Source organism: Cardiocondyla obscurior, linkage group LG19 (genome assembly GCF_019399895.1).
Source record: "Cardiocondyla obscurior isolate alpha-2009 linkage group LG19, Cobs3.1, whole genome shotgun sequence".
NCBI lineage: Eukaryota > Metazoa > Arthropoda > Insecta > Hymenoptera > Formicidae > Cardiocondyla > Cardiocondyla obscurior.
In genome coordinates, this window is record NC_091882.1 from 128,139 (window position 1) to 139,650 (window position 11,512).

At 41.4% G+C, this 11,512-nt stretch overlaps 2 protein-coding genes and 1 long non-coding RNA gene across 8 annotated transcripts in view; 2 read left to right on the forward strand and 1 right to left on the reverse strand.

The window, feature by feature from the left end:
* Nucleotides 1–4: 4 nt before the first annotated feature.
* LOC139109919 (UPF0764 protein C16orf89 homolog) lies at nucleotides 5–2,718 on the forward strand. Its single transcript, XM_070669370.1, has 7 exons — nucleotides 5–496; nucleotides 576–674; nucleotides 902–1,051; nucleotides 1,177–1,475; nucleotides 1,600–1,735; nucleotides 1,862–1,964; nucleotides 2,154–2,718. The coding sequence occupies exons 1-7, from the start codon at nucleotides 394–396 to the stop codon at nucleotides 2,293–2,295; spliced, it is 1,032 nt and encodes a 343-aa protein (XP_070525471.1). The 5' UTR covers nucleotides 5–393; the 3' UTR covers nucleotides 2,296–2,718.
* On the reverse strand, nucleotides 2,415–10,524 carry LOC139109924 (uncharacterized). 4 transcript variants are annotated; one of them, XM_070669378.1, is made up of 5 exons: nucleotides 10,407–10,524; nucleotides 5,344–5,416; nucleotides 5,112–5,273; nucleotides 4,781–4,934; nucleotides 2,415–3,039 (listed from the first exon to the last, which is right to left on the reverse strand). In XM_070669378.1, exons 2-5 carry the CDS (start codon nucleotides 5,413–5,415, stop codon nucleotides 2,924–2,926), a joined length of 504 nt encoding a protein of 167 aa, XP_070525479.1. In that variant the 5' UTR covers nucleotide 5,416; nucleotides 10,407–10,524; the 3' UTR covers nucleotides 2,415–2,923. The 4 variants fall into 4 exon arrangements, with proteins under 4 accessions (XP_070525479.1, XP_070525478.1, XP_070525480.1 ...); XM_070669377.1 differs by lacking the exon at nucleotides 10,407–10,524 and adding an exon at nucleotides 8,703–9,065; XM_070669379.1 differs by lacking the exon at nucleotides 10,407–10,524 and adding an exon at nucleotides 8,512–8,691.
* LOC139109932 (uncharacterized) overlaps nucleotides 3,046–11,512 on the forward strand; it is a 33,732-nt gene continuing 25,265 nt past the window's right edge. For all 3 annotated transcript variants that reach the window (XR_011546916.1, XR_011546918.1, XR_011546917.1), the window contains exon 1: nucleotides 3,046–4,553. This is a non-coding gene — a long non-coding RNA (uncharacterized lncRNA). The remainder of the gene's footprint in view (nucleotides 4,554–11,512) is intronic.

An 11,512-nucleotide genomic window follows, 5' to 3' on the forward strand; every position in this document is an offset into this window, starting at 1 on the left:
AGTTTATTAATATCACAAACCTGTTTGTTTTAGGTGCATTTCTTAACTTATACAATATATAAGTTAGATTGAAATACATTGTTTCTGAAAATAGAGAGCGAATTACAGATGTGCTCGGAAAGCCACGGTAATCCACCGCAGTCCCGTGGAGAACACTTTTCCTGTCAGGATACGTTCGGTTTATGAAGAAAAAGTAGCACCACGTGCTTTGGCATTTACCAATTCGCTTCGGGAGCATCCCGCTTTTTCTTCATCGAAGAACAGGCGATTGACGATAAATTTCGCCGATGTTTAGCTTAGTGGACGTGCTCGACCTGCTGACGGTGGGGGTTTTGGCTTATATAGACTGCGTGCAAATGAAACTCGTCGGTTTTTCTTTACATAGCTGCCCCGATGGAAACTAGAACTCCAGGATGTCCCAGTGTCCTCGGGATTCTTCTTCTGCTCGTCTGCTTTTCGTTCCGCTCCGACGCGGCGTTCGATCCAAAAAGTTTCCGTGAGTGAATTAATGGCAAAGGGCATTGTGGCGTAATATAACAGTGACACGCCGAAATAAAGTATTCTTATCGTTTCAGAACAAAAACTAATTGCTTTAGAAAAAGCTCTCGATTATATGAACGGCAGACCCGAGCAGATGAATCTGGACGCTGCTTTTGGCGTTACCTTAACCGAAGGTAAATAATAAAATCGTAATCATGAATTAGAATTATTAAGCAACGAGTTACGTTAAATAATTTGATATTTTCAATAAAAAATTTAGCAAATTATAATTTTTTAAATATATAATTTTAATTACAATTTTACAATAAATACGTAAAAAAAAATCCTTATTTAAATTGTTTCATGTACATTTTATTTCAGATAAAGTTGTTAATAGATTTATCGTTTTCCATTAAAACAGCTAATTTGATAGCGGCGCTTCTACACGAAAACGTGCAATATCTGGAAGATAAATTTTTCATCGCACTTAAAGAAATGGTCGTTCTCTCCGATTTGACTCGAAGGAACTTGATAATGACTATTGCTCCGAAGAATGAAACTGTATTTTTAAGTAAGCACCACGAATTTATAATTCATATAAAAGAAAAAAAACTTTATTCTTCTATATATATATTTTTTTTTTTTTTTCTTTTATGTTACGTCAATCAAGGTTTGTCAGATTTTAAAGTTTTACAGTGCTAACGACTTTGAGCAATCCCAATATGTGGATTAAACCTATATCGTGGACGAAGGTGCTTTCGAGACCGAGATCTAATTCTAGTCGATTATTAACTTATCGGGAAGTTATTCGGTCGATGCGACATGGAACTCCCGTCGAAACGGAAAGCGACGAGTGTTTAATTAAAATTGTACGCAACAGTTTGAAGGGGAAATGCAAAATTCCTCCCACTTGCGTCGCAACATTGGCGAAGGAGGATGATACCACCGGATATCCTCTCACGCACAGGCTGCTCATCGTTCAAGTCGCTAAAGCGGTGAGCAAGATGTTAATTATTTAGTTAAATCAATTTAAATCGTTACGCTTCTCTTTTGCTTTACATTCACTACGTCACAAGTTTAATTGATATTAAATTTTTTTTTTTTTAATATCTGGTTCAGTTAGGATGCAAGGAGGCCACGTCGTCGCCGCTTTTCTCTTTGATACCTGCGTATTGCGGGAAAATCTTTCAGGATCTCATTAATCTTGAAACGTGGAACTTCCCAGATGTTGCGAGGGATCTTATGTTGGAACAAAGTGCGTGCACTTTCTATATTAATTCTTTAATAAGTCCGCCTCGCGTATATGCGCGTTTAATAACATGTGTTTAAAATTAAATTATTAATCAGTTAATTTAATTTTTTTTTTTTTTAATACTTTTAGTCGTTCTGTGTGGAATGGAGGGTTATCACGGATTTGTTAATAAACATTATGAAGATGTAATATTAAGCTGGCCTCATTGGAGCGGTTGCTTCGGTGTATTCGGGTAATTATTCATGCATTATAAATATATTTTTATATGTAAAAAATATACAGACTACGTCATGTATCTCAAGTGAGCTTAATATGCATTTGCGTGTTTAATGCATTAATATTAAAGTTTCTACGTGCCTTTATTGCATAACGTATAAAAAAAAGAAAATATTGCGAAGTACAAACGTGTTAAATGTTTTAGATATTCCGACGGACACAAAATCACTCGGCGGTCGTCATCGATGACCGATTTTGGATGCGATAATCATATGACAAGCATTGCCGCAGCGAGTCTCGCCGTATTTATTAGAGAAAATATAGAAAATGCTTTCGGTAGACTTTAAACTTATTTTTCTATTTGAAGCTTAAAAGCGTATAAAAAGCATGTTTCTGATTCCTCGACAACCGCTGTAATTAATAATTATTTAATACTTTCATCGCTCGAAAGCAGAACTCTTAAAAATTACAGTTATTAATTTTATTCGTTAGACAAATTAATTAATAGTAGTTATAATAAATACGTAATGTACAAATGTCTTAAATTATGCTTATTTTACGCAAATAACGAGATATTTTTGTGAGAGAAGTCGGTGTAACTCGAAATACATATATCTCATGCTTTGGTGCGAATAATAACTTCAACAGGAATATCTTTACAATGCTGTTTGTATAAACTTTTCCTTTACTGTTAACATAAAAAAAAAAAAATATTCCCGCGTCGTTATTCCAATAAATAATAACTATAATTAATTAAAAAAAAAAAAATATATATATATATCGGTTTTAGTTTTGCGTTATTTGGTGAAAACAATATGAATCACCGCTACTTAATTGCGACGAACCGCGTTGTGAGTCGACACGTTTATAAATTTTTATACAAGCGGTAGGAGTTGTACTGTGATCACCACGTTGTTCTCCAAGACTGCTTACGCAGACAGGCCCCGATCAAGTTTATAAATTCAATCCTTGTTCTCATGCTCGCCGATAATTGTACGGTTTTCCATAAGGACCCATTCTTTTATTCATTTTCTCGATCCTCAACTCCTGGAAATAGCTGTACACGACTAGCCACATGTACGTGTATATCACTGCAACAGTTAAAAACAATATTAATTGCTTGGTTTGTTTTATTTTGAGGTAAGGATGCCTCGAGCTCGCCGAGTGTAACGTAAACGTAAACAAATCAACTCGACATTGAGCTCGACGCGGCGAGAAGTTCAGTGTGAGAAGGACAGCGATCAATTGACGATCGAGTCTATCGACTGTCTCACTTCTTTTACGCGGTTGTCTCTTTTTCTCTAAGGGCCGAAATCTCTAATGGCCATTTTAGTCTAGTTGCGGTGGCCCGAGCGCGAGGACGTGTTGCTAATCGTTCCGCAACTTCGCGTATTTTCGACCGCGGACAGGCAATTTTCGCGTACGAACGAGTGTCGACGTCGTCGGCTCGGGAACGGGCGATCATTTTCTGCACGTCTGAGTTATCCCAATCGTCGTTCCGTGCTTCGTTTCATGCATCGAAAAAGTGTTCTGGAACGACAAGGTTACATGGCGGGTGCAGCAAGCGCAGCGCGCGCGGAGCGTCCGGCGTGAATTGCGCGGCGATTGCGTCGGGCATTTCCGATTACCGGGCTCCCATTACAATTTTCTTCGGCAGGTTCCGGCGAACGCCATCTTCAAAGCGTGAGATCTGCACCTCGCCCGCCTTCTTCGTCGCGGTCGAAGTTCTCGTCCCGTTATCGAGCAAGTGTCCTTTGCGGAACTTGAGGAAAACAAAGTGCCCGGGGAGCATTCGTATCGCAGCCCGTCTCGTTCGCCTGCTTGACGCAAGTTTTTCGGACACGAACATTGACAGTGCAAATTCAAGAAAACAAAGTGCCTGGGGAACATTCGTATCGCAGCCCGTCTCGTTCGCCTGCTTGACGCAAGTTTTTCGGACACGAACATTGACCGTGCAAATTCAAGAAAACAAAGTGCCTGGGGAACATTCGTATCGCGGCCCGTCTCGTTCGCCTGCTTGACGCAAGTTTTTCGGACACGAACATTGACAGTGCAAATTCAAGAAAACAAAGTGCCTGGGGAACATTCGTATCGCGGCCCGTCTCGTTCGCCTGCTTGACGCAAGTTTTTCGGACACGAACATTGACAGTGCAAATTCAAGAAAACAAAGTGCCTGGGGAACATTCGTATCGCGGCCCGTCTCGTTCGCCTGCTTGACGCAAGTTTTTCGGACACGAACATTGAGAGTGCAAATTTATTACAGCAGATATAATCGCCCATCGCGCTTCTTAATTTTATTCGTAAACGTTCGTCGCGACAATCCACCGGTCGTTCTTTCGGTCGTTCGTCTCGCGAGTGAGTGTCAGTGATTAGCGATCGTGATTGTGAAAAAGAGCAGAGCAGTGTGATATAGTGTCGAGTGATTTAAAGTGCTACGACGCGTCAGGATTAATTCGGAATGCTGCTACGACGCGTCAGGATAATTCGGAATGCTGCTACGACACGCCAGGATAATTCGGAATCCTGCCACGAAAGACGGGAAGGAAGGAAGGAAGGAAGGAAGGATGAAAAATAACCTGACCTAATCTAACCGGAAGACACAAAGGTAAGTGCATTGACAACACGTCATTGACCGTAGATCACTCGATTGTGATTATCATAAAGGAGTTATAACAATTGATTAATGTCCGAATGTACTGACACGCGGGAATTAGGATCTTTAGAAAAACAGCGCGCGCTACACGCCCGCATGGTTTCTTCTAGTGATTGATAAAAAATTTTATCAAAGATATCTAAACGTTAATTAAAGCGTAAGGGGTGTTAAATACTCACAGACAGCAATTAGACCGAATATGAGCCATAGAATGCCATTAAGAACTTCGCTATTGACGAAGAACATAATCGCGGTGTAAAGAATGCTCACGAGAAGACCAATGACTAACATAAGGCCCAAAACCACCCACGGCAGCATCATAAACGTATTTTTCTAAAAATTAAAACGACATTATTAGTATTACATTCGGTTCATAAATTAATATCAAGCGAGCCATAAATTTTTATTGCAATTAAAATATTTAATTTCCTTTTAACTCAATTGATTTTCTTATCGCAAATTTCATTGTATTGTTCGCACGAAAATACGACGTGAGAGATCTTTTCTTACCCTTAAAGCGCCGATTATAAGCAGCGTAGAAATTAAAATAGTCATGCAAAGATTGATCGCAAAGATAATCTTTACAGCCGTCTTGTCTAAGATGTCGATAATTATCGTTTTCCATTCTACGTTCGCAGTGAAGATCAGGATCAAAGAAATCACGGCCAATATCTGAGCAAAGTAAATTTATATCTGTAGTTACGAAATCACGCGCCAGCTGCGAGAATAATTGTATACTCACGATACCACATACTCCGCTGAAAATGGTTCCCGTTTTCAGGGAACAACATCTGCAACAGGTCGTTAGCTGCATTCTAAAAGCAATACATTTATATACAATATAATTCTACTCATTTATTGTGTCAATGAAACATTAGTATAATCAAATGACATTTTCTACCACGTAACTCCTCGACGAAGGAGATAAATTAGCAACAGGCAATTAAGTCGCAGAAATGAGCCTTTCGTTAATCGGGAACGTCGATGGGAACGAAAAAAGAATTCTACTTTTAAATCGGTGCCGGTTTTCTTTTTACGCGGCCACCTCGATCGAAATAGATCCGAAGCTACTTTGCATAATTCCGCCGCGTATCAGCCACACCCGCACCTCACCCACCGTAATCGCGAAACGATGACGCGACGGCGGGTTACGGAATATTGGGCGATGATGCGACGCGAGATGATCCGGTCTCGCCGTATCGCCAACGTACGTCGTATACGCGTCGTTAATTCATGTTATATCGAGGATCGAGGGAAATTTAGGTCATTGGCATGTGCCGGCGCGCGCTCACGTCTATTTCAGACATTTAGGCGAGTCGCGTGTTCGCCGTCGCTGACCTTCCTTCCGGCGTTTATTATTATTTCTGCAACACCCGGGGGATCCGATATCCGGCGACGGATTGATACATCCCCTCGTATAGAACGTAAAACCCCCCGTACGACAATCGAAGCTGGCTGTGAAAATTTAAACGCCACGCGCGACCTCCGTATACATTTATTTTGTTCTCGAGACCGCCGTATTGCCGCGAGTCGCCGTCCGTTTCTCACTTCTGTCCGAGTGAATAGCAAAATTGAACGAAAGTGGACGCGCTTGGCTCGAACAGCCCGATATTTCTTCACGCTTGTCTCCGATCTGAGATTCTGAGGTCGGCCGCGGGAGTCACAGCTGCGACAACGCACGGCCGACCAAGCTCCGCTCGAGGTCTTCCGATCCTCATAAGGAAACGCGTCTCTCCCGGCCCTGCCACGCGTTTTACTTCGTGTAAAAAGCCACCTCGTCACTGGCCGATTAAGATTACCTTGGTGGTTCACGGTGAATCGACGTCTGTACTTGACCGACACTCGAAAGCGTAGCTCTCGAAAAAAAAAAAGGCATCGGACTTTGAAAGGCTTCAATACCATTTTCAACCATCTCGATTTGGAAAGAAAAAACCATTTAAAAAAAAAACAGTTTCTTACGCTTTTTATCAAATAAAAGAAAATTGTCTAGAGAGAATATGGAACAATTAAATTACACGGTCAGTTAGCGGCGAGAATATCGTTTCGTGTTGGATTAATCGGTGGAAAGCTTTTTTTAAAGTCTATATAAAGTCGAGCCGAACTGGTACCGTGCTCTATCGATTCGCAGGAATAGAACGAATTAAGATATCAGACGATACGTGAGATAAAAGTTTCTTAAATCGTAATGTTCACGACCTGACGCGAGTTACTGCTGTTAATAGGCGAGCAAGACCGCTTAGCTTCTAGGTGCATCCCGGAAGAACGCACTTTGTGTTGGTGAAACGCGCGATTCTATCCGGCCCGCGCAAAAAGTAATGATTGCGTCACCGCACAAGAGATCACTGTGATGCACACGAGGGATCATTTTCCTAAAGAGCGCGATGCGTTTTAAATGTCGGTATTATGCAGTCGGCTTTCGAGCTCCTCGATTAAACGAGACGTTTGCGTAACCGCCGTTTCCGTAGGCACGATTATTAATGACACGATTGTCAATTACGAAAGTAGATAACACACGTGTTTACGTTGAATTACGGATCCAGTAATGGATTCATAAGCGTTCGCGCAAATATTAGTTGGCATAAACGACGGGTTCGGCCGCGCATACGCTCCGAAAGGAGCGCACTCCGATTAATTCCAGCTTCAACGCTTTGTTTATATAATTCTTTCACTCCTTGCAAATCGCATTTCGTTAACAGAAGTCTTGCGAAAGACATCGCCGCGATCAACGCGGTTCGCGTTAAATTTAGGCGGTGAGTAAGCCACGCGCGAAAAAAAAGAAAAAAAAAAAAAAGAGTCACCGTTTAAAAATACGATAGGCATTCGATTGATTCGCCAAATCGACCGGCATCGGTTTTCTTGACCCAGATACGACGATTAATCAAAAGGGAAAGGGAGAGGAAGGGACGACGGAGATATTTCGCGTGTCCTCCATTCGGCAATCAATTAATGTAAGAAGGGGTGCGGTCTTGTCAAGAGAAACGAAGAACGAAGGAGATCGATACCGCACGATGACCAAAGTTAGGTCGCCTTCAAGACGTTCACCGGTCGATCGTACGCGGTAAATAAAAAGAATAAAAAAAAATTAAATGAAATACCGTCAATAGAAGCGAATGATTAATAACGTGACAAAAAATTAGATATAAAATTAGAATAAGTTTGTTTGGTAAAAACGAATACAAGTTTCGCATACGGCGATCGATTTTATTTCTTTCTACAATTGAGAATCTTTAGTAAATTTAATTACACGATTTCTGTTTACGCGATGAAGAATATTCGCGCGCGAAGTAATAACAGGTTGATTTCTGAAAGCTTTGTCGAATTAATTTCTAAGTCTCATCCTCTTTAATGAGTTTAATAAAGCCGTCGCGATTCCGCGGAACGCACGCAGAAGTCGCCTCGCGTCATCAGTATTTACGCGTGGAAATGTCAAGTGTCAAGTGATTTTCGTACGAGACATTTCGTGCCCCAAGCGTACAAAAACACATCGTGACGAGTCGCGTTTTATCATCGATACAGGCACATCTAAAGATTTCGCTGTGTAAAATCGCATATTTTATTTTTACACCTTGGTCACGAGAAATGTGCGCGGCCTTCCTTTACCGCTTACGTTAGAACGCAGTTTCTTGTTCTTCGCGACTTTTGCGAAATGCCTTTTTCGAAAGTCGTCGATATTTCGCGGCGTCTTCCCACACACTAATTTTTTTATCCTCTATTAATGTCGATTAAATTAAAAGATTTGAATTCGCTTAGCGATAAAATACGAATGGAAAGACTAAAATAATAAAAAAGAAAAGTAAATTCAAACGCGACAGTCGCGACTATTATACCATTATTGTAAAACGCTATGAATGATCAGTTACATCACCGTCAAAGCCACTTTATTTACGCGTCGCCGTTCGCATTCTGCTACCTTTATCGTACAATCCGGATTGGCGTTCACTTTGAAACGATCGTCGCGTTAAGAGGAAACGTGGATCGCATTATAATATCGCGTATCGAGCACTCGAATCCGCCGGCACGTGTGATCGCTAAATTCCACGGCTCGCGGGACGATATATGTATATGAACGATACGGGATCGCGCTCGCACCTCCGTACTCACTTTATCACGGAGATGAAAATCTGAACGGTTCCTCTCTCCTCCTCTGTCAAGATCGGTTGCACAGGTGCGCCGTAGGTGCCGACTCCGGGAAAATGTAAAAAGCGGATGCTGCACGCGTACGAGATCGCGAATACGTTACGCGACGCGACGTGACGCGGATCGTAAGACGCGCTCGCGGGACGAGACGCACGAGGAGGTCGCACGCAGGTCCAGGCGAGCGGTGTTCCGCTCGCAATAGGAGATGACCAGAAACTGTGCCAAGAACAGTGCCGCGCCAAACCGCGCAACGATGTGGCATACACCTACGTCGCCGTTACACCTACATCGGTGAAACCAACACTGGTGCGGGGAGGCCTACACGCGCGTATCCGCGCTATCCGCGGTGCGCTACCGCGACTTACGCGAGCGTCTATCGCTTGGTATCGCTTGGTACCGCGAGATGAAAGAACGCGCGCGCGCGCGCCCGCGCGGTTGGAGAACGGCGAGAGATCGCGAGTGCTCGATCTTGGATCTTTTATTTTTTTTTCATTTTTATTTTTTTTTTATTTTTTATTTTTTTTTTTCTTTATTTTTTTACGGTTTGCTCGCGAGACTTATCTCCACGCCTGTCGGCTCTCGTTCTTCTCACGTGCCGAGGATGAACTTTGCCGTTCGTTCGATCACTCTGTATGCTCGCGTTGACACCGCGCGTCCCGCCGCTCCGGGAAAGTCGTCGCGACTTTCCACGCGCGTCTATACTTTACTCTGTCGGGCTCCCTCGACACGGTCGTTAACTTCGAGAGGCTGAACTGCGACGCACGGCTTCGAATTAATCAAGTTTCACACGACTTTCCTTGCGAATGTGGAAAAAGGATCTCTCGCTCGCGGCGTTCCGATTTCTCAATAGAACATGACTAATATTGCGACAGCTTGATTCGCATTGATAATAAATTGCGAATCGTGAATTTTCAATTTTTTAAATGTTGATCAATCAATTATACTTTTCAAGTACCGATGCGGCGCTTACGCAGACGAATTACGTCGATTAAATAATTTAAATGGAACGAACATTTCTGCATACTTAGAAATACGTATGATTGAATTACGAACAGGCATGGGATGTAATGGGATGCGAATAAAAAAGAGCGTAAATTATTTTATTAATACCAGTAACGCGTACTTTTTTTTTTAATCTACCGTAAATATATCGCGATTTTTTAACGAGACGTACGTATAATTGCGTATCGTAATTACTCGACAATGTAATTTCCGCGAATTGGTTTCTCGAAGAAACAGTCTGAAACGAAGCCGAGCCACTGCGCTAATGTGCTCGTTAGTTTGCGCACGTTAAGCGACCTCGAGATAACATCGCGATGAACTGACTGACATTGCCGCTACATTTGCGCACATAGGTAATGAGTGGCTTTGCACGTGATACTGATACCGTATCACTAAGAAAACGCCGGGTTAAGAAATGCAATTTTAATTAACGATTGAATAAACGGACGAAATTCGACATTATATAATACAAAGAAATGTATTTTACAAAAAAAAAAAAAAAAAAAACATATATATAAATAATATTCTGACAAAAAATTAAAATATAGCGAATTAAAGATTCCGATTATAATTAATCGTGTGATAAACCACAGCGAATTAGCTCGCTCGAGACGATCTTTGAATACAGAAGTGTTTAACTAGTTGCAGAGTTTCAGGGATACTTACGATGTTGCTAATTCGTAGTTTATCTCGTCGCTGTCTAGAGCAAAACTGTCCAGCACCGAGCTAGAAAAGCTAGATATCCGAACGTTTTTCGTTGCGTCCTATTGTTGTATGTCGATCTATCTCAACGCTCGCTCGACTGTCGAATTCACCGGGCTAACCGGTCCTTGCCACTCGCTGCGGTAGTGTGAGCACGTGCGTGTGTTTACATCAGCCGGCAGTCCTCGCACTCCAAGTTCGCATGGTGGAGGACGTGCGGACGACGAGCAGCGAGAACCAGTTTGCCCGGCGAATTCGGCAGTCGAGCGCGCGTTGACATAGGTCAACACGCGCAGTAAGCTGGTCGCAACGAAAAGCGTTTAATTATCCATTTAGATACGTGGCCTGCGCTGGACAGTGACCAGAAGACCGACGCTGGACAGATTTAATCTGCGCGACCTAATCACTAGCTGCAAAATCAGATTAGATAAATTTCCACTCTCGTGTATATAGAAAATTAATTTACAAGCTGCATATTTTAATTTTACTATAATTAATTATTATAAATGAATATATATTACAACACTTTCTCGTAATGTAACGACGTACGCGAAGCACGCGCTCTCTAATAGTTTGAAAGTTATGATGTTCCCTTTTCGGCGCGATTAGATACGTTAAAAGAAAGAAAATGAAACATCGAAAAATTTACACGTCTGCTAGGGAAGCATGCAGTTGTTCTGTCTACTTAACCTGACATGTTAAGTACTATTAATATTTTTTAAAAGTCTGTTAAATCGAAGGAAGTTCAAAATTTAAAAGTTCAAGTCGAGAATGATTTTGAGAACGAATAATATATTTAAAATTGAATTAGCTCATTAGCCTTTCAATTACGCGATGTCTGGCTTTGTCTCTCTTGAGCTGCAAATATTAACCATAAATTTTTTAGGTCTGGTAAATATCTTAACCTGAAATTAATTTTTTTACATCACATAATTGTGATGTAAATATATATAATTATTGATTACATTGTTAATTAAATTGTATACAAAGTTTTATTATTTATTACGTTCGTAAATATTACTTGATCCATTTAAATTAAATATGTTGATTACTCTAACAAGGTTAATAGC

Excerpts from the sequence above, each read along its gene's own strand:
- LOC139109919 (XM_070669370.1), top strand. The coding sequence starts at position 394 with ATGGAAACTAGAACTCCAGGATGTCCCAGTGTCCTCGGGATTCTTCTT. Across the intron at positions 497-575 it reads GTTCGATCCAAAAAGTTTCC|AACAAAAACTAATTGCTTTA; the intron begins GTGAGTGAATTA and ends TTATCGTTTCAG. Across the intron at positions 1,736-1,861 it reads GGATCTTATGTTGGAACAAA|TCGTTCTGTGTGGAATGGAG; the intron begins GTGCGTGCACTT and ends TAATACTTTTAG.
- LOC139109924 (XM_070669376.1), bottom strand. The coding sequence starts at position 6,513 with ATGGTTGAAAATGGTATTGAAGCCTTTCAAAGTCCGATGCCTTTTTTT. Across the intron at positions 5,417-6,400 it reads ATTCACCGTGAACCACCAAG|AATGCAGCTAACGACCTGTT; the intron begins GTAATCTTAATC and ends TATTGCTTTTAG. Across the intron at positions 4,935-5,111 it reads TTATAATCGGCGCTTTAAGG|AAAAATACGTTTATGATGCT; the intron begins GTAAGAAAAGAT and ends TTTAATTTTTAG.